This window comes from Amphiura filiformis, chromosome 17 (assembly GCF_039555335.1).
Source record: "Amphiura filiformis chromosome 17, Afil_fr2py, whole genome shotgun sequence".
In the NCBI taxonomy this organism is placed as follows: domain Eukaryota; kingdom Metazoa; phylum Echinodermata; class Ophiuroidea; order Amphilepidida; family Amphiuridae; genus Amphiura; species Amphiura filiformis.
Genome location: NC_092644.1, coordinates 49957762 through 49984157, shown reverse-complemented (window position 1 = coordinate 49984157; position 26396 = coordinate 49957762). Strand labels below are relative to the sequence as shown.

At 35.4% G+C, this 26396-nt stretch overlaps 1 protein-coding gene and 1 long non-coding RNA gene across 2 annotated transcripts; both read left to right on the top strand.

Moving 5' to 3' along the window:
- The first annotated feature begins 1189 nt into the window (after nt 1–1189).
- On the top strand, nt 1190–25735 carry LOC140137924 (uncharacterized). The gene is made up of 5 exons (XM_072159729.1): nt 1190–1300; nt 22755–23240; nt 23718–23891; nt 24246–24333; nt 24954–25735. Exons 1-5 carry the CDS (start codon nt 1238–1240, stop codon nt 25733–25735), a joined length of 1593 nt encoding a protein of 530 aa, XP_072015830.1. The 5' UTR covers nt 1190–1237.
- LOC140137919 (uncharacterized) lies at nt 4347–11603 on the top strand. Its single transcript, XR_011856925.1, has 4 exons — nt 4347–4679; nt 7964–8172; nt 9502–9595; nt 10823–11603. It is a non-coding gene; the product is annotated as an uncharacterized lncRNA (long non-coding RNA).
- Nucleotides 25736–26396: the final 661 nt, after the last annotated feature.

The following is a 26396-nucleotide window of genomic DNA, read 5'->3' as shown; positions in this document are numbered from 1 at the left end:
ATGATTATAGGTGCTCTGGTTCAAAACTTAAATTTTCAAAATGGTGGCGGCGGCCATTTTGGATTTTGGCCTCTAGCGAAAAATGCCGGGATTTTCGCGAGGGACATGGTGGCTAATTTTTTCTAAATGGTCCATAGAAGTCGAATCAATCGTCAAACCTTACTAGCCAGAGAGTGGTCACCAAAGTGAACTTTTTCCCCTAACTAAAATATTTATTGCAGATTAATTCGTTTAGCAAAGATATCGTGAATTTGAATTTCGTTCTGGTGCACCAGAACGAAATTACAACGTATTGTCTATGGAGCAGTGTAATAGGCCTACACATAATCATGCATAGGCCTAACTCGCGAACGCAAAATCGGAAGCAACTGAAACTTTGGGAATAGGTGTTTTTCGTAGATATCTAATGAAAAATGACATAAATAGAGGATGCTAGGATCACGAAATACTCCTTTAACATGTTTAAGGGCTGTGCAATACTGAGCCCCCTGGGGGGGGGGGGATTTCCAAACGGCTCGTCAAAAATCGCTTGCCTCCTTTTGGCCCACCAAAAATCGCTTTCCCCCCTCTCGGCCTGCCAAAAATTCTCCCCCCTGCACATGCCAAACAGTGGGGATCCCAATTTGCGAACCTTCTTTTTAGAGTTTTTTGATTTAAAAGGTGCCCCATGAATGTGTTCCAAAATCGCTTGCCCCCTCTCGGCTTGCCAAAAGTTGCTTGCCCCCTCCCCTTTCGGCTCGCCAACAATTTCTCCCCCCCCCCCAATTTTACCCTCCCCCAGGGCTCATAATTATTGCACATAAGGGAGTGTTCATAAATACTTTGGTAGGCCTATAGGGGCTGGAAAATTTTGATTTCGGTATGTCAAAACTTTTTGACCCCCCTGTCTGTATGTCAAACTTTTAGACCCCCCTCTTTAAGGACTCAAAACTTTTTTGATCCTTTATAGGCCTACACCCAAACTTGTTGTAGCCCCCCCACACACACACACCACCCCCCACACAAAGGTAGGCCTATACTTAAAATGCTTTGCTCTTGTTTCTCACTGTAAAAATAGGTAGGCCCCCCTAATGCTTTTTTTTTTTTTTTTTACTAGTGGAATTTTAATGACAGCGCCATCTGCTTACCTTTGATTTACCTTTGATGACCTCTGATGACGAAACGGGGAATTTCCCGTCTATGGTATCATTATTCGTTTAGTTGCATCGCGTTCACCAAATTCCCAATTTCACCTTACATGCTGATTTATTTAGCTGACATTTTGATTCTTGCCGTTTACCGTTTACCGGTCCCAACATCGGTAAGTATTGCTAATTTATTTGGACTCAATTTAATCTAGTTGAAACAACTAGCCGATCGAATTCAAAACCAAGCTGCAGGTTTCATGTTTCAATTATTTTTGCTGAACCATGAAATGGTATCACTGAGCCTACATGAGTGTTTCTTACTTACTTACTTACTTACTTACTTACTTACTTACTTACTTACTTACTTACTTACTTACAGACTGAATAACCATTTGGTCTAAAATGTGGCATATCTCAAAATGCCACTAAGGCATGACCCAGTGACTGTGTCAAATGAAAGAGAAAAGAATAACAAATATAATAAAAATATTTTCCCACCTGGGGGTGTCACTCATAATAAGCCCTGGGTCAATATTCATATGGGTCCTTTTTATATCTCAAAATGTCAAGAAGGTATGTCCCGAGTGGTGTCAAATGAAAGAGAACAAAGTAAAGAATATAATAAAAATATTATCCCTACTGGGGGTAACACTCCTCATAAGACCAAAGTCAATATTGCTATTTTGGGTCCTTTTCATATCTTGAAATGCCAAGAAGGTGTGACCCACTGAGTGGTGTCAAACGAAAGACAAAAAAGTAAAGAATATAATCAAAATAATTTCCCAATCGGGGGTGACACTCCTCAAAAGACCTGGGTCAATATTCATAATTGTGGGTCCTTTTCATATATTGAACTGCCAAGAAAGTATGACCCCCTGAGTGGTGTCAAATCAAAGAGAAAAAAAAGTACAGATGATATATAAAGAATATAATAAAAATAATTTCCCCACTGGGGGTGACACTCCTAGGTTAATAATCTATTTTGGGTCCTTTTCACATATATCCCAAGAAGGTATGAACCCCCGGGTGACAATAGTATACCACAATAAACTGCCGAACCTTTGTGCTTTGTTTTAAAAAAAGTCAGATTTGGTCCCAAGGGATTTGGTATTTTTGATTTGTAAGCATAATACTAAATATACCCAAAGGGAAGGGGTATAAAAGGCTCAGAACATAGCAATGCCAAATTCAAGTACTCCCCCTCCCCACAATTGTGCAAAACTTGTAATTTTCTGACAAATTACATTATAATAAAAATTCCTTTAAAAGGAATAGGGTGGGCAAATGAAAAATTGTCAAGAGAAATGAAAGAATGAGTAAGTCAAGTTCACAATAAATAAAAATTCCTTTAAAAGGAATAGGGCGAGCAAATGAATTGTCAAGATAAAGGTGTAGTTCAATATTGATAAGTCCAAGTAAAATAAAAAACATGTTTCACGTCCAGGTTTTTGAAAAAAAGGAGTAGGAGGGGCCTTTTTATTTTGTATGGCAGATTTAGAGCTATTTTAGCGTGCACAATAATGCCTGCAAAAAGGAGGAGGCCTCTTTTTATTTGTTGTTCTGAGGGGTAGGCCCCTCTAATGATCTCGAAACCTTCCAAATTGTTTCTTGTATATTGAGAAGGCTATAGAAAGCATCTCAACTCCCTAGACATAATTTTTTTAAAGTTATAACTGAATTGCAAAATATAAAAATATAATTGAAGAAACCTCCAAAAAGGAGGGAGGGGACGTGAAACATGTTTATTTTTGTATTTGGCCTAATGCAGTATTACTTCGATTATCACTTGTCATCATTAGCAGAGGAGTGAAATTTTGATTGAAAGAATTAAACTAAGGGACGCACCATTTGATACTGAGAGGGGGGGTAGGAAGTTGGGGTCGGGGAAAGTTTTTTATTTTTTATAGTTGGTGGGGAAAGTTGTTTTTTTGCTCATGAAGTGGGTGAAGTTGTTTTTTTGTGAAAAACTTCCTACCCCACCCTGAGAATCTAATGGTGCATCCCTAAGAAGGTTTGTGTTTGAAGTTATATAAATAACGAACTAAGAGCAATCGAATTAGGACAAAATAAAAAATAAAACCCACACCATAGGACTGTACGGTAAAACATGTACCAACAGGCTACTTTTTAGTCACCCACCTTTGTAGGACTACACAACAAAATAGCCCTCCACCATAGGACTTTGCGGTAAAATATTTAGAGGAGTATGCCAATTAAGGCCAAGTAAAAAAATGTATATGTCCGGACTTTTTCAAAAATTGGTGAGGGAGGTCCTTATTATTTGTTATCGTGTTATTGTTTTACCATTCATTTCTGTGTAAAATTGCAATGGCAAATGTTTGTCAACACATCATAAAATCGGGGAGGCCCCTAATATTTTTGTTATTTCGAGTTATGTGAGCAAAGGAATTCCTCGATCTGAGAGTTGCTTTGAGAGCACTCAAATCGATGAAATGTCCAGTTTGAGAGTCTCTCAAATCCAGGAAAACCCTCATTTGAGAGTACTCACAGATCGAAGAATTGTCCAATATGAGAGGGATATGAGAGTCTCTCAAATCCATAAAATAGCTCGTTTGAGAGTTACTCTCAAATCGAGGAATTCTCAGGCGGCATAGGACACGCAACACGGACGTACGAGGCTGGCGAAGATACAGGGCTGACAGCCCTATTCACAATACACGGTTAGCGATTATAAATGGACAATTAACATACTTGCAGTGGGGTACTTTGCAGAACCCCAACGGTTTTAGAGTAAGATAATTTTGCTTTGACACCACATAACAAATTTAGAATTGTTTGTGAAGATTTCATGATTATGTGTTAATCCAATGGCGACGTCAAAATAGCGATATCGCATCCACCATCATCTGGGAATTCTGCCAAATGAGAGTGATAGCGCCCTCACCATATCTGGCGACAATTCATACGAGCTGCATTTATGAAAACTACGAGACGATTTCCGTATTTTTAAAGTTCAAATTTAAAAAATATCATATCAATTTATAATTACTCCTCAAGCCGAAGTTACCAGGTAAAATTAAATTGTATCATGATCACGGACGGTGTAGTACTATTGTCAAAAGGGAAGAAAAAGAATGCGGTTTCTTTATCGCAAGTTCCGTGTTTCAACAACCAAAGCCAAGGCGAATAGCATGTAACTTGTTAGTCCGAATTATCAGACCCAGAACAAAATATTAATTTCTGACATGATCGTGTACTGGGTCTGAACTGTTTCCATATGAAATCTTGATGGCAAATTGGACAATAGAAGCACATGGCTCTACGTGACAGCTTTTTAATCCCTATTCATGTTACGTGAATCACGCTATTGTGGACCATCCTTCTGATACTTGAGTGTTTGGACAAGCGGAACGGTCGTTTGTCTACCTCTCTGTTTGTAAACAAACCAGGAGGTCGAAATCGTCCTCCTCGCCGAATACGAAAGTCAGCGTAATAGTACGGCACTAGTAACATGTTGTAAGCTTACTGAATGACTGACTCACTCTGCAATGCCAATGGCCAATGCTCTGCCGATGAGAACCCAACGACGACGTAAGTTCCAATATTTTTATGATCTAATTGAGTACTAATTCATAAATAATTATGCAAAGTGAACCCAAACAGTAAAAATGTTATCCCATATGTCGAACAATTAAATATCAACTTTATTAGGCCAAATAAAAAAAATAAACATGTTTCACGTCCCCTCCCGCTTCCTTTTTTGAGGTTTCTTCAATTTTATTTTTATTTTTTGAAATTCAGTTATAACTTTTCAAAAAATATGTCTAGGAAGTAGTAATGCTTTCTATAGCCTTGCTAATATACAAGAAACACTTTATTGTAAGGTTTTGTGATAGTTAGAGGGGGCCTATCTCTCAGAACAACAAATAAAAAGAGGCCTCCTCCTTTTTCCAGGCATTATTGTATACGCTAAAACAGCTCTAATTATGGGTATTTACACCGATTTTGCGATAAAAATTAAAAAATAAAAATCCCCCTCTTCCTCCTTTTTTTTTTTTATTCGGACGGGAACATGTTTTTTATTTTACTTGGCCTTATATCTTTCTTTAATTTTTACAATAACACTTCATTTCGTGATCCTGATTCCTGAGACTGAGTGCTAGCCTAGCATCTTCTAAGTTATGATATTTTTCTGTAGATATCCACGAAAAAAGCTTATTCCCAAAAGTTTTGTTGATTCCGATTTTGCGTAAGGCCGTATAAAATTAATGTTTTGGTTCTCGTCCAGAGGATTTTCATGAATTGATGAGGGAGGAGGTGTTTTTTTTTTTTTTTTTTTTTTCAATGTAAAATTAGCATTGTCAGTAGTTTTCGGTCTTCTCCAACAGTGCTCGAGGAACGATGAGGCCCTTTTTTTTTTTTCAAATGTGAGATTCTGAGGGTTAATCCCCCTAGAGTAACACAAAAAGACTTGGAAGTGATGCTTGTTCTCTAATAAACTTATTCATATGTATGAAGATTTAATAAATCATTCCAAAGTCTAAAAAAATGGAAAAATCTAAAAAAAAAAAAAAATCTGACAAATCCCAGAAATTGAGGAGGGAGGGGCGAGAACCAAAATATTAATTTTACACGGCCTAAATGCGAGTTAAACATGATGTGTATACACTGCTCATGGCATCTAGGCCACTGTTGTAATTTCGTTCTGGTATACCAGAACAAAATTCAAATTTCACCATATCTTTGCTAAACAAATTAATCTGCAAGAAATATTCGGTACATAAACATTATGTAGCCAGAGGTATCCAGTGGTATAAAAATCTCAACTTTTTTTTGAGAGAAGTGGGGGATGAGGCTGTACGTGGATCACAAAATGAGGCTGTGTGATCCCCCAGCACAGCATCATCCGCCAACTTTTCTCAAAAAAAGTTGAGATTTATATATCACTGGAAACCTCTGGTTACATTTATGTTTATTATATGTACAAAATATTTCTTGCCAGATTAATTCGTTTAGCAAAGATATCTTGAAATTTGAATTTCGTTCTGGTATTCCAGAACAAAATTACAACACATTGTCTATGGAGCAGCAGTGTTTACTCAGAGGCCGTATGTCTCTATTTTGGCCCAGTGAAAATTATTTTTGGCGCACACAAATTTGCAATGCTGTATTACAATTAGTCAATTTGGGGAATTACCAAGCTAAAATTGGGCCAATTTGTCAAGAAAATGTTTCATTCGGCGCACCCAATTTCCAGAGAGAGTGAACACTGTGGAGCAGTATATACACATAATCATAATCATGCATAATCGGAATCAACTGAAATTTTGGGAATAAGCTTTTTCATGGATATCTACTGGAAAATGTCGTAAAAAGAGGATGCTAGGATCACGAAATCGGAAATACTCGGAAGGCCCTTCACAATTGATTCTGAGTTTACTGTTCATGATTTTTAAAATAGGACAAGGTGACTTTTAATTATTAATTATCTATTATTTTCTTTATTTAGTAGGCCTATCACAACTAATTATCAACCCGTTTTGACGGGAGTCTGCATTTAATTATTTTATTAATATGCTTACTTTTACACATAGTATATTAAGTGCAGTTATGCTGTTTGTTTATTCATCATTATTGTTGACATATGATTCATGTTAGAAAGTAGCAAGTAAAAGTCATTAAAAGTTATTTTTTAAAGGAGAAAATCCAAAATTAAAATAATTAAATATAAATTTATTAGCAATTTTGTTGTGTCCGAGGGCGCAAGATGGAACAGCTAAACCCTGGCAAAAACAACCAATGAGATGAAGCGATCTATGATCGTGAGTGACGACATGCCGACCAAGAAATTAAATAATTATTGTAATTTGTAAACTCGCCCCAAAGCTTGTTACTTTTGCAGACAGCTTAAAACAAGAAAAGTGTGTCGTGCCTGTAATAATTTGTCATTTACATTGAAGTACGGTATCAGTATCACACTACATTGTACACAAAGAACCCTGACAAAGAAAATGTGTGAGCTTTACTTCCTTTTTACAGGCTCCCGGTTTTATAGTCATGATCAGTGCAAGCTTAAATCTTCAATATATTAATAAAATGATATTTCTGTGTACAAAAAAATGTAATTATTCAAATGATGCTTTCTTCTGAAATTTGCCATTCTGAACTTGCTCGAGAAGTCTAGTCACAAATTTGCTCACCAATTAGGTTCACATTTGAGGCTAGAGAGTAGAGATCATTGCATTCAAAATCGAGTCGGATTCACTGAAGCATGACACCACTCACACGCAGCCGATCGCGACACAACAAGTGGGTGTTTGTTTTATCATACCACTAAGGTAAACATCAAAGAACACCGCTAACCTAATATATTTTCGTATCTTGTCAGTGAGTGCGTATTTTACGCTTTATATCTAGTCAGTGAGGCGTATTTTGCAAGGCCGATCTGCGTGTACTGCAGCGAGGTAAGCGTATAAGGCGAATCAGCGTAAACCGGTAGCGTAAAATGCCCGCAACCTGTAATCGCGAATTCAGTCATCTATTTTTTGTAATATTTTTCCTATTTAGCAGGAATTAAAATGTTTAAAAAACGTAATTATTTCAATATTTAGAATGACTTAGTGGTATGATAAATTCGTTATTAGGTTCAGCGTCGGTTTAGTGCGGAAATTATCGTGCGCTCAGTGTCATACTGGGTTCAGCCTTGGCTTCACCCAGTATGACACATCGCTACACGATAATTTCCCGCACTGCATCTCCGCTTCACCTAATAATTAATAATATTATTATTTATTGTTCAGTGGTGATTTTACACAGCAGTTTGCTTGGCAAGAAAATACAGTACTAATTTATTCTTGTTATGTTGTCTTTTGCAGACTTGCCGGTTATATGATGCATCTACTGTGTAGGCCTACAGCAGTCAAAACACTACTATGAAGGGCCTACTTATACATGTGTTGTCGCAGACTGTGATTCTTCTACTGGACACCTTCTCAGCACCTAGATGTTATTGTGAAGAAGCTTCTCTTCAAGAGTCCAACATGAGGCAACCAAGGAGCTATATTTACATGTTTGTGTGGCCATGGTAAGTACATATCCGTACCAGTATTTCGGTGTTTTTTTTTTTTTTCAGTTTCTTCATTTATTATCCTGCCTGAATGACATTGTCAGATGTAAATCACCTTCCCATATTATGTTGTATACAAGTCATTCCGACAGGATAATAAAAGAAGTGGAAATACATGTACAAGTGTAATTTTTCACATATTCAAAAAGGTTTGAAAATCACAGACAACCGATTATGTAGAAGGGAAACACTTGTATTTTTAACAATGTTATGTTGCCCCAATAAATTTCAAGACAAATCACAAATGCGATATACCTCAAAAATACAGTTATACTGTATAATGTAGACATCAAACTTACATGCATATATATTATATTATCAGAACAGACATCAAATTTATAATCTAAAATATTCTGAACTGATAATGTAATAAACACTTAAATGTGTATATAATACATGTTAATGATTTCTAAAATACATTTTGTCATATTCAGTTTTTTAGTGGCTTTTTAGTTTGACCTTTTCATTGTTTCTCAGCTGATCTATTTCTGTATTAATTTTGCTGAAAATATAAAATTGTAATTTTGTATGTCTGGTCATTTTCAAAATCAATGTTGTGAACTTCAAAAACTAAACATTTAAATTGTTTAAATCTGATCTTACTATAATGCTTCCCCGACTTTTGTTTCCATTCCAAAAAGTTTTATATACTTTGGACTTAAACTTGGGAAATAATGAAGCTGGAAAAGGGCATGTTCTCTTCCATTACTCTGCCCTTAAAGTCATATTTTCGTAATTGTACAATATTTTGAAAAAACCTTTTACACTGTCAATAAGTAATACAGAACTAAACATGATGTTATTTAATTTTTCAATTAATCCACAAATATTTGGATTTAATTCACTACCGGTAATATGTGTAAATTCCAAATTCGCAAGACATTTTAAGGAGACCCTGCACAAACGCTAAAGGGTTACCTTCCAGTGCAAGTGTGAATGTACAAACGAATGAACAAACTGAAGGACACAAGTACCGGTACTGCTTGAGCTGGCTTTGTCACTGAAAATACCAGAAAACAAGTCAGATTTATGATGAATTAATTATTATGCCAAAAAAATGAGGTAAAACAAAGAAAATTGCTATTTCATTCTATGAGTGCCAACAATGCGTGTATTATAGCTCACCAACCTTATACAAAACCATGCCTAACTCAATTTAGCAACAAAATTGAGCATTTGCACCAATGTCTTGAATTGGTTGATGATTGTATTCATATAGTTATTAAATTTAAGAAGACTTAAGGTAAAGGTAAACATTCTAAATTTCTTTTTTTTTTTGATTGACAGATGATATGTGCCATACAAGCTATAGAGAAGTGTTCCGCATTATATTGGATCGGGAAAGGGAGACAAGACAAAGTCTATTATCATCATCAAAGAGGTTAGTACACCTGGTATCACATACCATATTCCCTTGTTTCAAGTGAACTTCTGTGAATTGTGTGCATTTTTGTACTGCTGACTGAAACAAAAAAAATCTCAAACAGTGCATGTACAGTTAAATGCAATTTTGTGTGATACACACAAAATACACTGTAAAATATGCACGATAAATGCGCATGTATGCGTCGCATCATACAAGTTGAATCCACGCAGAGCACCACAAACTTCCGACAATCATGCAAGATGCTAACTGCTGCTTGTCCGAGAATTTTTTGTATAACAATATATAATATATTTAGTATAAAATGGGCAAAATCCATAAAATTAATACCATATTGAGGTTTTTTAGCTAGTTATTTGCTATGCAATATTTCTTCACTAAAGTGTTACTATAAAATTCTCCAATAAAGTGTTACTATTTTAATGTGACCCCTGGGCCTCATGGAAGAACATATGATACCTTAAAACATCCACTGAATGAGTAATCCAGGCAAAAGAAGAAAGAAAACAAACAAAACAAAAACTATCTAGATGCACATGTCAAATCAGAAAGTGACTTGGAGCTTTGTGATAACTTAGACATGGACCAAACTGTGAATCAGGTGTCCTTTGCTCTCCTCTCTTCTCTCCCTTCCCTTTTCTTTGCCCACTCTATCCTCCCACTGTACAAGTTAATATCTTTTGCTCTGAAATCTTTTAAGACTTAAAAGTTAATCAATTAATATTTAAAATATAATGTTGCAAGATAATAAAAAACGAGATTTATTTAATTCAGGCCTCGAAATAAGAAGAAAAATCCAAGGGTCCTCCGGACCCTTGCCTTTGAAATTTCAAGGGTCCGACCCCGGACCCTTGCCTTTGAAATTTCAAGAGAGAGAATTAGCTACGCCGATCACAGTATGTATATTGTAGAAAATTGAAAACCCCGGGTTGAAAACTTGAAGGGAAAGAAAAATGAAGTGTACCCCAGGGAGCGGGATGTATCACGTGAACCAGATTTTCCTGTGGAACAAAAAAACTAGGATTTTCTGCTCTTTGCTTGGTTCAATTTTTACGGGTCACGCGGACCCGTACCGTAGGAAATTTGCGGGTCCGCGCCTACTTTCATGGGTATTTGACGCAAGGACGCGCTTTATTTCGAGCGCTGATTTAATTCCTATAACCTGGTTTTAAATATTTAGGCTACACATGAATTATAATGATTCCTTTTGTGTTTTTATGACAGGATGTGTCAAATATCAACGCTGCATTGAAGAGTGGTGAGCTGCCTCATCTTGTAATATTCAACGAAGCCAACTACATTGTAGGAGATAGTGTGAACATACAGTGTATGGATAGCTCTGCAGGTGCCTTTCTCCAACTGATTGCCTTGTAAATGTATTTGTGTATATTCTCAGTTATCCAGGTATAAAAAATATCAAATAATTTAAATCTAGTCAACTGGAAATCTAGACAAAAAATAGTAAGTCCAGTTGACTATATTTAAATTGTCAACTTGATATCTTGTTTTATGTGTTTCAATTTGAGTACCTGTAACCTGTTGTGTACTGCTGGGGACAGGGGAGTGATAACCCTCTGAAAAAAATCATCATTGAACTTGAATAGCCTTGTGTGCATTTTTGCCTGAAATATGTGTAGTGTAAAATATACAAATTTTGCATGCTTTGTGTCACCTGACTAAGAAAACGTCACTGAAAATTACCTATAATTTAGGGTTATAATATTGAGAAACCAAAACTTTGCATGATGATAAATTCCTCAACAACAAAAAAAAAATGGGTTCTCATTATTTATAGTCCTAAATCAAGATACAATTTTCTACTTTTATTAGTCAATTGCACACAAAGCATGTGGTATTTAACAGTATTGCAGGCAAAAATTGCACTGGGCTATGGAAGAACAAATTGACCATCATGAACAATGTCATACTTTTTTAATGGGGTGATTGTGTCCCTGCATGTACCCGACTGTCTAACATTCATCCCACCAATGGTTGATTTAAGTGACCAATAATTACAGAACAGTTTTCGAAATGGATTCAAAATTTCATGTCAGACATTTAGGCTGTGTTAAGGGCTGTGGTATGAGCGTTTGGACAGTATTTATTGTGGGACATTAGAGCACATCAGACATATCGATTGCATTCTGAATACGAAGAATGTCATTCTGATATCAAATAATTTTGATTTTTGAAATTAGCAATTTAATACACATTTTATGACAAATCATTAAAAATTGATATTTTTGATATTTAACAGTACTTGAAGTAAACTTTATAAATCGGATGATTTATACTTAAAGTGTATGTAGGTGGGATGAAAAGCCGACGATCAATTGAAAATTTTGACCTTCCGTATTGAAGATATGGATTTTTTCCCAAAACACCAAAAAAATTAGGTCTTTTGGGAAAAAATCCATATCTTCAATATGAAAGGTCAAAATTTTCAATTGACCGTCGGCTTTTCCTCCCTACATACACTTTAAGAATATGTCATTAGATTTATATAATTTACTTCGAGGACTGTTATATATCAAAAATTTGAAAAATATCAAATTTTTATAATTTGTCATAAAATTTGTATTATATTGCGATTTTCAAAAAATTAAAATTATTTGATATCAGAAAGACATGCTTCAGTATTCAGAATGCAATTCGATAGGTCTGAGGTGCTCTCATGTCCCACAAAAATACTCTGATCGAAAGCATAATAAACGCTCATTTTTAGATCCCTTAACCTTAAGATATACTGGGTTTTTTTTTTTTTAACTTAACTGTTCATGCAAGATATATTTTTAGAAGTTTCTAGATTTCAAAAAGTGTACCAAAAACAAATTTTGAGTTTCCAGTGTTTTTGAAAACTATATAATTGAGCCTATACCGGTATATAAACTATAAAAAGTCTGATGTTTTTATGGTCTCAAAATCAATGTTTTTACCCCCCCCCCCCCAGTATTTTTGGATTACTTCTCCATTTACATTTCAATTGTAAACATCTTAAAAAACAACTAACCCCCTTAAATAATGGCCATTATTAAAAACAGGCTATTGAATTACAAATCTGTAAAATACGTTGGAAGCAGAATTTATTTCTGTGCATTTTAACACCTCATTTGATACGATAGCCCAGAAAACAACTGAATACCTGAGTGGAAGAAGAGCCCAACTCCATCAACACTTTTTTTGAGATACTAACAAAAAACACACTATTTGGAAAAGTTTTAAGAGATAGGCTGTTTTTGAGTACTGGTACATGAACATAAACTGGCCTCAAAAATAAACTTATAATTTTTTACAAGGTCATATCTTAAAATCCTCTGCATAAAAATGAACAAAAATTGCACACAGGATTACTTCAATAGTCTACTCTAAACACATGTCAGTAACCAAGCAGTTGTCCAACTGACACAACAGCAAAATGCACTGACATGGAACACCTTCCTGGACCAAAATTCACATCCCAACAGATTTCTTTTGTTGGGTTCCAATTATTCGCCTGTACATGCACATAAATTACACACAGGATAACTTAAATACTCTACTCTAAACATGCTTCAGTAACCAAGCAGTTGTCCAACTGACACATCCGGAACAGCTTCCGGGATCACATTCACAGGCGAATAATTGGAACCCAACAAAGGAAATCTGTTGGGATGTGAATTTTGGTCCAGAAAGGTATTCCATGTCAGTGCATTTTGCTGTTGTGTCAGTTGAACAGCTGCTTGGTTACTGACATGTGTTTGGAGTAGAGTATTGAAGTAATCCTGTGTGCAATTTTTGTTCATTTTTATGGAGAGGATTTTAAGATATGACCATGTGAAAAATTTATAAGTTTCTTTTTGAGGCCAGTTTACATTATAACATACCTTCAAAATGATATATGTTGCAATGACAACGGTACAGGTCTTCTAAGATATGATAAACTCATTTTGGTAAAATGGAGTTGAGTCCTTCTTCCACTCAGGTATTCAATTAAACACAGGTCAATTTAATGTAGTGAGGTCCAGATTTGAAAATTGCACTTGTAAAAACAACAATGCAAAAACACTCTGGGATATCTTTACAGAGATTTCCATCCATTATATTGAATACAAATCAATAGAATTTACTGCAACTTTCAAATCTTGGGTTACATTGATTTAAATGTATGCCATGACGTCAATATTTAGATAATTGCTACAAATGAGGTGTTAAAATGTGCAGAAATAAACACATTTTACAGATTTGTAATACAATTGCCCATTTTGAGTAATGGCTGTTATTTAAGGGAGGGGTAGTTACTTTTGTGAGATATTTATATATTTACTATAGCTTGCATGAATAATTAAGAAGTTTTGGCAACTCACAATTACAGTATTTCTGAGAGGTAGACTTGCCAAAACATTATAAAAACTGTTTAGCAATTAAACACATTCATTTATCACTCTGTAACATGTTTAGAAGGTAAACAATGTGTAAATTGCTAAACATTTGTGTTTATATCATCCATCAATTTTATGTATTTGTATTAAAATGTTTAATAAGTCATATAGAAAGAAAAAATGTGTTTAAATAAGTCAAACATTATTTTCAATGAACGTTGATACTGAAATAGCTAAATATTTAAAGTGTTTAGAGTATATACCAATGTGTGTACTTTGTACATGTGTTTAATTTCAACTGTATTTTCAACATTGTGTTTAGTATTGGTAAAGTAAATACCTTGCTGTGTTTAAAAATTGTTACAGCCTGATAAACACTTACATGTACATGTGTTTAATTAATAAATGCAATGTGTGTTTATTTTAATAAACAAAGTGTTGATAACTTAAACAGAATGTTTGGTTTAGTGTCTATTTGTGTCTGAGTGCAGTGTTCGTGATATTAAACATGTTTAATACTGCAACACTAAATGTGTTTATCCATTACGCAGAGTGTGTAGGTTGTAAACACACCATGGACGAAATAAACACATTTGTGTTTTAAAAGTGTTACACCTTCATATCTGGGGTGATTAAATAAGTGCTTAAAACCTAAACGTTTGGATTTACATTGTAGGTGTTTGCTAGAAGTATATGATGTGCATGTATAAAAGGCTAAAAGCTATAGTTTAAAATTAAATCAATGCCCCTATATTATCGCACTCTTGTCATCACTTTGTAAACAGGTTTAAATGTGAAACATGTTTGAGTATGAGGGTTAATGTTTATAGACCTTCGAATGAATGAAGAAAGAAACAAACATGGTTTTCCTATTCATTCTGCCTTCAACCAGATAATTAGCCCGATTTTATATGAAAAGAAAGGAAGAAAAAACAAATGAAGGAAAGAAAATCAGTTCAAAACTGTTTAATATATCGGCCTATTATACAAAAACATCCAAAAAGCAGGCAAAATAGACAACTTGAAGGAATGGTTTGTGGAATTAAATTGAAAGAAAGTCACTGAAAGAGAGAAACAAAATAAGAAAGAAATATATTTTATTTTTAATTTTGATGCAGAAAGTTATATCCCCTTTACAAAGATGTTTAATAATTATCTATGAAATGGCTACAGCCTGACTAAGCACACGGCAAAAACCAACCCACTTTCTATGCTTCCAAATCTGGGTATTTGATATACCTAGATATGGAAGACCTATGTGCGCGAGTGAATAGGAAATAAGTTATTTATATGAAGCTTAAAATTAAACCAGTTTGTGGAAAAAAATGCCTGAAATATAGTCTGTCCACATAGAAGTACAAAGTAAATAGACCTCGGAAACTGGAGGTATGAGAATAGATATTTCAGTGCAATGCTTCTTGGCGCGCCAACTGCTGCGCGATTTGTGCACCACGCTCTTTATGCGTCGCGTCGCGCTCGCGTGTGACGCGAAGCATCGACCCCCGATGCCACAGATTTGGTTTGTACTTTTGTGGACAGACTTTTTTTGTAATGTGTAAATTTAGATTTTAAAAAGTCCCCAAATGGGCTGAAGATGCCTAAAAGTGTGGAAAGTATGACTTTATAAAAGAAGGAATTCGGGCAAAAGAAGAAAAGGTGGCATCTCTGATATCGGAAATTACTGGGAAATACTTACATTGAAATTACTAGTATGGCAATTTAGAAATATCGTATAGTTAATTTGTTCGTGTTTTTCATATCAAATAATTTTAACACATTTAAAAAATGTCACTCATCCAAAACAGATTTAATTAAATATTTCCTTAATCTGTGAGATGCGTTTGTGACAAGGGTTTACACAATAAACATTTCAATAGAGATAGGAAATATATGATAATATAATTCAGGGTTGACCATATTGCCAAATACTATCATATGAAGAGCTCTGTTGCAAAAGCCCTTACATCCACCTCTGGCTTAGACTGATCCAGAAGAGCCGCTGCAAAAGCCCTTACATCCACCTCATAGACTTACACAGCGCCCAAAACCAATTCACAGCGCCGAAAACCAATTCCTCTTTTTACACAAATTGATACCACTACACTAATCACACCTCCTATATTGAACGCTAAATTTCAGTGACCGCTCCCCACGTTGATTTTTAATGATATGTAATCTACATTACCAGTCGTTCTCCACGGACCCGAGGGAGGGTCTACCTCTGGCTGAAATTGAGTTATTGGCATGACATTATAGTGTGGGTAAAAATACACATTTTGGTGGTTGTTTGATCTTCATACCACCTTCCCTTCTGGAGATATCATATATTTCCCGTTTGAGAAATCTTAAGGAATTTCCGGAAATCTGAACTTAAGGGCTGGGGTATGAACGTTTGGACAGTATTTATTTTGGGACAATAGAGCACATCAGACATATCGAATTGCATTCTGAATATGAAGAATGTCATTCCAATGATATCAAATAATTTTGATTTTTTGAAATTCGCAATTTAATACACATTTTATGGCAAATCATTAAAAATTGATATTTTTGTTATTTAACAGTACTTGAAGTAAACTTTATAAATCTGATGATTTATACTTAAAGTGTATGTAGGTGGGATGAAAAGCCGACGATCAATTGAAAATTTTGACCTTTCGTATTGAAGATATGGATTTTTTTCCCCAAAACACCAACAAAATTAGGTCTTTTGGGAAAAAATCCATATCTTCAATATGAAAGGTCAAAATTTTCAATTGACCGTCAACTTTTCCTCCTGCTACATACACTTTAAGAATATATCATTAGATTTAAATAATTTACTTCGAGGACTGTTATATATCAAAATTTGACAAATATCAAATTTTTATAATTTGTCATAAAATTTGTATTATATTGTGATTTTAAAAAATGAAAATTATTTGATATCAGAAAGACATGCTTCGTATTCAGAATGCAATTCGATAGGTCTGAGGTGCTCTCATGTCCCACAAAAAAATACTGTCGAAACGCAATAAACGCTCATTTTGGATCCTTAAAATGAATATAAAATTTTAGGAAAATGATTTTTGATGTCTAATAGTAGCCTTGAATGTTCTTTAACTATTATAACCAAATACAAATATATTATTTTTTAATTTGAAAAAGAAAGTCATCTTAGTTTATGTAAGAAATAGGTGCTATTATTTGTGTCGACAGCCTGACCATGCACACGGCATAAAACCGATCCACTATTAATGCTTCCAAATCTGGGTGTTTGATATACCTAGATATGGACGGATGATGTTTGATATACCTAGATATGGACGGATGACATGTTTGAATGCTGAACATGTATGAGTATAGTGAGGGCTCGTGTTTATAGACAAAAACATGCTAAAAAGACAAAGCAATGTTTTTGTTAAAATTAAAAGAAAGTTACTGAAAGAGAGAAAGAAATATATTATATTTTTTAATTTGAAAAAGAAAGTCATCTTACTTTATGTAAGAAATAGGTGCTATTATTTGTGTCGACAGCCTGACCATGCACACGGCATAAAACCGATCCACTATTAATGCTTCCAAATCTGGGTGTTTGGTATACCTAGATATGGACGGATGACATGTTTGAATTTGAATGCTGAACATGTTTGAGTATATTGAGGGATTGTGTTTATAGACAAAAACATGCTAAAAAGACAAAGCAATATTTTGTTAAAATGTGGAATAAAATTTAAAAAGTTACTGAAAGAGAGAAAGAAATATATTATATTTTTGATTTGAAAAAGAAAGTCATCTTACTTTATGTAAGAAATAGGTGCTATTATTTGTGTCGACAGCCTGACCATGCACACGGCATAAAACCGATCCACTATTAATGCTTCCAAATCTGGGTGTTTGATATACCTAGATATGGACGGATGATGTTTGATATACCTAGATATGGACGGATGACATGTTTGAATGCTGAACATGTTTGAGTATATTGAGGGATAGTGTTTATAGACAACAACATGCTAAAAAGACAAAGCAATGTTTTGTTAAAATGTGGAATAAAATTAAAAGAAAGTTACTGAAAGAGAGGAAGAAATATATTATATTTTTTAATTTGAAAAAGAAAGTCATCTTACTTTATGTAAGAAATAGGTGCTATTATTTGTGTCGACAGCCTGACCATGCACACGGCATAAAACCGATCCACTATTAATGCTTCCAAATCTGGGTGTTTGATATACCTAGATATGGACGGATGATGTTTGATATACCTAGATATGGACGGATGACATGTTTGAATGCTGAACATGTTTGAGTGTATTGAGGGATAGTGTTTATAGACAAAAACATGCTAAAAAGACAAAGCAATGTTTTGTTAAAATGTGGAATAAAATTAAAAGAAAGTTACTGAAAGAGAGAAAGAAATATATTATATTTTTTAATTTGAAAAAGAAAGTCATCTTACTTTATTTAAGAAATAGGTGCTATTATTTGTGTCGACAGCCTGACCATGCACACGGCATAAAACTGATCCACTATTAATGCTTCCAAATCTGGGTGTTTGATATACCTAGATATGGACGGATGATGCTCTGTCACCCGAAGACCCCTTATTTTTCCATGTGATCTGTCACCCAAAGACCCTTGCCAGTTCAATTTGAACAGCAACTTGGTTTATCACTGATTTTGCTGCTTATTTTGAAAAATGAAGACATTTGAAGCCATAGAAATTCGATTCATTTCGAGGTTTCTGTGGCGCTGTTTCGGTTCTCACCCAAAGATTCCATTTAAAAAAGGTTATGTTCTCACCCAATGACCCCGATGATATTTTTTACATTTTGCTCTCACCGAATGCTTAAAACCATGCTCTCACCCAATGACCCCATATTTTTTACATTTTGCTCTCACCGAATGCCCCTTAGTGCGGAAGTGCCTACTCCTATATCCATTTCAAATTGAAGTGAATCCCCAGGATTCTTCCACTCCAATGTTCAGCTGAATGACTATGAGTCGATCAGAGTCAATTGTTTCAGCTCACCCTATATATGACCGTTAAAGATGGTCAAGATCCTAAAATGGGTTCAGTATAGGGTCAGATGCTAAATATTGGGTCTTTTGGAGCAGAGTGTTGTAACAGTAGGGTATTCATGGTATTGGGTGCAAAAATATGCATTTTTGGGAGGAATGACAAGGCATTATGGGGTCGGGGATTGCATGAATCTCATAATATTAGAGCATTAATTGCCTTTTTGGAGGAGAACAAGAAAAATATGGTGCTGGGGAATCTTGGGAAGGCACTAGTAAAATATGAGGTCTCATACGGTGGGGTAAACGGGCCAAAAACAAAAAACATAGGCCTACATACAAAAAACAAAAACAAAAACAGGGGGGTTTTAGGGGTGCGCATGTAAGCCTATCATGGTACAATAATGGGCTAAAATTATCAATTTGTCATTACAATGACATTCTGAAAAAGAAAGAAACAAATACAGAACAAAGAAAGAGATCCGATCTATTTCTTGTGTCTATTTAAGTGCAAAGAGAACAAATATCTAGCTCATTTGACAAAGATTGTTTGCTCGTCCATCATGTCATTTTGTTTTCTCAAAAGTGACCAGCATACCCGCCAGCATACCAACTTCGGTCTGCAAAGGACAGAGGCGCGATCTGATGACGCTTCAGTGTTAACAATGCACTATTTTGTTTGTACATACTTCTCAAATTCAGAAATCAAATATTTAGAGTTATATTATGCAGAAGAATGAAACTTGAAAGAGTGAAAGTCCGAAAATCTACATGCGAATTCCAAAACGACTGCAACGGAAGTCTATGAACAAATTAGGCAACTCGGTATTAAGGACATAGGCACGATCTGACGCCTCAATTCTGGTTAACAATGCATTATTTTGTTTGCATAAACTCCTTTCTTAAATTTCTCAAATTCGGAAATCAAATATTTCATCAAGGGTGGAATGACAAAAGACCGAAAAACCACATGCGAATTCCAAAACGACTGCAACGGAAGTCTATGAAAAAAAATAATTATGATAAAAATGATCGTTTTGTTTCGTTTTTTTTTTGTATGTTATTTTTGCATGTGTATAGGCTTATACAATGCTTCCAACATTCAATGTTTGAAATTAGATGCAATAAATTTTCTTAATGCCTACCGGTATTATTTAGCCTATACTATAAGCCTCTCCCTAATAATATCATTATTTTCTAATAAATACACGCCGGCAATGATACCACTGTTCATTTTTATGATAGGCCGATATCGTAAACACCAAAGAAAGCTTGGTCAAATCACACGTGCGAAATTTTAAACGACTACAACAGAAGTCTTATTGAACAAAGTATCTTAAAGTTGAACTGAAAAATGCTCTGAAAACCATGAAAACTTTGCACCTAATTATTTTGAAATTTAATGTTTACTCGGAATTACTCGCGAGTCTCGATATGCTTTATTTAATACAGACCATTGATGGGGCCATATCCGGGAGCAACGATCCGTTCGTGCACTTCCTCCTCTAAAATCAATAACCCATTGAATCTGCAATACTCTCATATCGATGATTTAGCCGATTTGAGAGACTCTCATATCGATGATTTAGCCCATTTGAGAGACTCTCAGATCGATGTTTTAGCGCATCTGAGAGACTCTCAAATCAATGATTTGGCCTATTTGTGTGCTCTCCTCTTTACTCTCAGATCGTGGAATTCTACCTCGTTAGCTACCTGTTATTTCCCCAAAGCCCTACCCCTAGCTTGAAGAAAGTGTTTGCAATGTGTTTATAAATGATAACCAAGAACTTCTAAACATGTCATTTCATCACAACAATTTTACAAACAAAGTAAGGAAGCAAATAGGAAAAATAACTAAAATATTTGAAAATCTCCAAAAATCGGAGAGGGCGGGGACGATATACACGTTATTTATTTTACTTGGCCTAAACAATGAATCACCACTCATGACTCGAGGTCAAAACCATTATGTAAATAAGATAATGTTTGCATGCGATGTCAAACAAGGAAATGTTGACATAAATTAATTGACTGTTTGGTTTTCACGATGCTATTAATTTAGCCCAAAGATTAGGAAAACTAGCAAAACTGGTGAACTGGTACTGTTCAAATAAAAACATCTGCAAATCTTGCTGCAATTTCCAAATAGTATTTCTATTACTCAAATAATTATTTTTGTTATTTCTTTTAATACAAACACATTACTGCCTATGACGACTTTATCGTATTACTTATACATATCAAAATCAAGTAATAATTACAAAACTCGCCGTAAACTATCACCTCTGTGGGTGTTTGGGATATAACCGGCACGAATATTTTCTCAACACTGCGGCATGTGAAAAAGTAGGTCAATAGTCAGAGAATACAGGGTGGGTGCGGCACGCCGCACCCACCCAAAAACACTTTTTATGTTCCACCCTTTGGGTAGGCCCTTGTTAAAGCCATACATAACATCAGTAATGTACGATTTCTGTCAAATTTTATTTTTGTTACAAATTATGAAATAATATTAACAACTGTCGGGGTCTCTGGTCATTTTAGGCCAAAATTATGAAGATAAATGAAAGGGGGGCAGGGAATAACAGAATATTGTCATTTCATTCCAGCACCTATATTGTTCAGTGTTGTAGTCGATTGAGTCATCAACATCCGAGTCTGAGTCGTTGAAAAATGCAACTCGAGTTCGAGTCATGGACTTGAGTCCTCCAATACTGATATTGTTCCCTGTGTATCAATGCATTAATATATAAAAACTTCTGATTTTACTGTACAAGGCATTTCAGGCTTTATAATAGTCTTTTTACAATTCAAAATTGTGCAAAAAGTAGAAATTCAAGAAAAATTTAGGGTGTCACTGTGAGCAAATCACACATGGCTTTAAGATATTGTTCTGTTTGCCTACAAACACAACAAATTTAGCCAATTCCAATAGGCGTAAGCTTGCAGTTCCCTGTGTTAACATTTCACATTACTGGTATGCCCAAAACTTGGGTTTGAAATTTAACCAAATTTGTTTAGGCAATTTTCAAGCAGGGGGGGGGGGATGGCTATAAAAAATACAAATTTAACCCTAACCCTACACATGTTTTTTTTTTTTTGCTATCAGAAGGGAAAGAAGAAACGAAAAAAGGAGAGAAGGTGAAGAAAGATGTCACTTGTTACCCCCGGGATTCAAACCCGGGACCCCTCGCATGCCACGCTCACGATCACCGACATGTATAACTGCCGAGGTTTGGCTGCCCCGGGCAGCAATTCCCTGGGTATTTATGACTTAGGCTGATTGCGTCATCCAGTCATGTGGAATGCATGCAAGCAGAGTGGTTTTAATACCGAGCTTTAGTGAGACCTAGTTGGGTTAGGGTTAAAAGGCATAAAAACCATATATATCAGGGTGGTCAGCAACCCACATGGGGGGAGGGAGGGGAGGACTTCTCATGGGGCCTTGGCTTTAGTGAGGTCTAGTTGGGTTAGGGTTAAAAGGCATAAAAATCATATATATCAGGGTGGTCAGCAACCCACATGGGGGGAGGGGGGAGGGAGGGGGGACTTCTCATGGGGCCTTGGCTAAGCCACTGACTGCTCCACCAGATGATTACAACTGTTAATGTTTATGGCTGTTCCAAAATGTCAAAATCTCAGTGAATTTGTATGGATTTTAGGATGTTCTGTTCTGGTCAGTGCATGGTTTTCCATATTAATTCAACAGGTAAAGAGTAAAGACAGTGAAATTTTATAAAGATAAATATTCTTTTCCTTTCCATCTCAATTTATATAACGACATGAATCTCTTTTAATAGGTCAGCATGGCTGTTACTGTATCAGACACTGGTGCCTATTACAAAGTGTACAAAGGACTGCACCTGCTTACATATGAAGCCTTACCATGTGTTGACAATGCCCTCAAAGTGTGGCATTCCCACCAACAGCAAACTTTGCCACCCTGTGCTGGACATTGTCCAGATGGTAAGAAGCCAAAGCTGCCGGCATCATGTCAGAACTGCATCAATTGGGGCAATGCAGTAGAAGCTGCATTATATCCACCAGCAATTCCTCCAGCTAAACCACAAATTACGTGGCAGAATATTAACCAGTCTAATCTAGGGAAGGATCACATTGAAGCGGCAAAGGCATTCACTTTGCGACTTCCAAAGAACAAAGCCAATCCTGGATTACCACAATACACTAGTATATCAGACTTTGACTCTGCTAGTGTGTTAATGATCATGACAAGGTTCTCCGAGTTTCATGGAGGGGATCAAGTTAGCTACAACAAAATCACGAAGGTATGTAAGCTTATTTTTGCCTTCTGAAGTAAAAGTGTCTGTAGATAAATGCCATCATATGATACATATTTTGACTACTGCAAATTTACATTTTTCTATCCCTATCTCATTTGGTGGTTGAAACAAGGCAGAGAAAAAAGCTGTTTGTTTGTCCACACTGGCTTACAATTATGAAGATGGATAAAGAACGATCTGTCAGAACATTTATTTAAAGACCACAGCCAAAATCTGCTCAATTGAACTCAATTAAAAACTTAAAAAATGTGTAAATTGGGATATGTCACTGCTGTATCACTTCATGTTTGTGAAGAAACTGTTTAAAAACTTCTTTGTGTTATAATAATTCAGAATACACAAAGTTGCTGATATTCATAATGGCAACAGATATTTTACTTTGAAAAATCAGTTTTTGATACTAGAAACAGGTCTGAATATATTTTGATATACTATCTTCATAATTTGTTGTTCTTTTTGAAGGTTGCAGAGATCAGAAATGAGCTATCTCACTTGGGGTTACAGAAGAACATGCTTCTAGATGACCAGAAAGTGAAAGAGTATTTCCAAGATCTGGAAGCTGCCGTTACATGTCTAGAACAGTTTCATCCCAAGCACTTCACCTCAGCTCAAGATGTCAGAAATAAACTAAGTGCAGTAAGTAAAACATACGATTACAAAGTTCTGAAACACAGTGACTCGATGAACTAAGAACAGCTGTAGATTTTTTCGTACGTTTGGGCATCAAGGACCACTTGATCAGTGAATCAAAAGATTGTGAAAGAAAAAAGTGTAGTTTATAAAACATTCCACTGAAGTTAGAAATTGTCAGTTTTGGTTTGTGATTGGAATTCTGTATTTGCATCATTATTTGTGTTAGCTAGTCAGTGTGACTGTAAAAATGTAGGTGGGGTTCATGCACATCCAAAGACCGGCAAAATAACAACTCAATTGACTTCTTACCGTATTTTACCTAAACATTTCTATTCTCACTCTCTTTTATCATCCCAGATTCAGATGGAGGTCATCACAGACAAGATGAAGGAAGAAATAAACATAGATTTACGAGAAGCTGTCAACAAGCAAAACAAAGATAAAGGTAAATTGGTTCAAAGGAATGTCTGTATGCTTGAAATTCCAAAGGTCCAAGTAATAAGGAATTTTGATTCTCTAATTTCTTCCTTTCATTTCCTTCCTCTTGTAAAACGAGGATGGTCTGATCATCAAGTTTCAAATGGGAATTTTGGTATCAGAAGATACTAGCCCATTATTTGTGTCATTGATCCTGTAAAACATTTGGACTGAAAGACGTTTTGTTTAAGAAACTATCTGAAGTCATAATCATCATTATCCTGCACCAGGTTTTGATGGCAAATTAATTGAGATATTTGATTTAGTTGTACAGATGCATTGACAAGGGTACACTTGGATAGGTGTCGCTAGAATAATTATTAAGGGGTATGTATTAAAGTTTGTTCGGCTTATATAAGGTGGAAAAATAAGACTCATAACAAAGGGTATTGGTATAGAATGGCATGTACGCAGTTGGGCCCAATGCTAATGCTAGTTGTGCGTTGTGTAATGCATGACCGGCACACGCTTTTGTGAGCCTTATATAAGCCGAACAAACTTTAGGGAGGGGCAATAATTGGGTAAAATATGGTAGTTTTTAGTTTCTTGACATCTTGTATTTTTATTATGTTTTTTTACTTCATACAGTACATTCATTTGAGCTGAACCAGTGTCAAAACCAGTTGAAAGCCGACTACCGAGATAACAGAGGTTTTATTGGAGATCTACCTGGTATGCGAAAAGAGTTTAGAATAGAAGAGTTCTTTGTAGACTTGAGTCTTGTCCAAGAAGAGAAGAGACCAACCGAAGTTATTCAAAAGAAACTTGTAAAGTACACTGACTTACTAACTTTAGAAAGTAGGAGTAAGGAAATATTACGTCATGTATTAGTAAGGGGTGAGGCAGGCACGGGTAAAACAACATTAATTAACAGACTTGCCCATCAGTGGGCGACAAACCCTGAGGAAGATGGTGATGATGAGACTCAAGATCCATTGAGTAAATTTGACCTTGTTTTTGCTCTCAATATCAGACATATGAAATTGGGCATGAATCATGTGGATTGTATTCAAGATCATTTGCTACCTGACATGAGCAAAGAAGCAATTAAGAATATGTTGGAAGTTCACGCTGACAAGTGTTTGTTTTTACTTGATGGATATGACGAGTTGAAATCACAACAACAAGTCCTTGGTAGTAAGCTTCTTCATAGAAGCTTTGTCATTGTCACTACTAGACCAGACAAAGTTGATCAATTTTGTGACAATTACAACGGATTTGTGCATGTTAGGCTCTCAGGTTTCTCCAAAAAAGTAGAGCAAATTTTGTTGCTAAATATTTTGTTTCATCTTCAAATGAAAATTCAACAAAAGATGATAAATGTGAAAAAGCTGATCGCTTCCTGGAAAAGGTACAACAATCTTATCTAGACTCGCTTTCGTTTTTCCCACTATTGTTAGCATTGATGTGTTCCATCTTTGACACAGCAGGTGAAATACCTTTGAGAATGACAGCTCTGTACAAACAGGTAATAGACATTTTTGCTACCCAATATTATGCCAAAACATCACCAGTAACCAAACTTTCAAAATTACAAATCTGGGAAATAGATGATATACTGTTCTCTTTAGGTTCAACTGCTTTAAATGGTTTGTTGATAGATGACACAAAACTGATCTTTGACAAAGAAGATTTTGATATGCAAGGTAGATCTACATTTACCACTAGGCTTTCTCAGATGGCATTATCATGTGGCTTAGTATGTGGATGTATAGGACTAGAGCTAGGTTTAAGGTTAGATTCATTATATATAGGATTGTTATTTATGATTCTTGGGTTTTTAATAGGATATATTCCAGTGCATTTTCTATTTGCTACAGACATTATCAATATGGCTGAGCAACGAGGCATTTTAACCAAAGTCTACATTAATAAGAAAAGCTCTCAAACAAATTGCCAATACTCATTTCTTCACAAGACCTTTCAGGAATTCTCTGCTGCTAGATATTGGTCCAGTCTGGCGGTATGTGACAGAAAACAATTTGAGTATTACCTCAGCCAAATCAATGAAGACAATGTTGAGAGTATGCA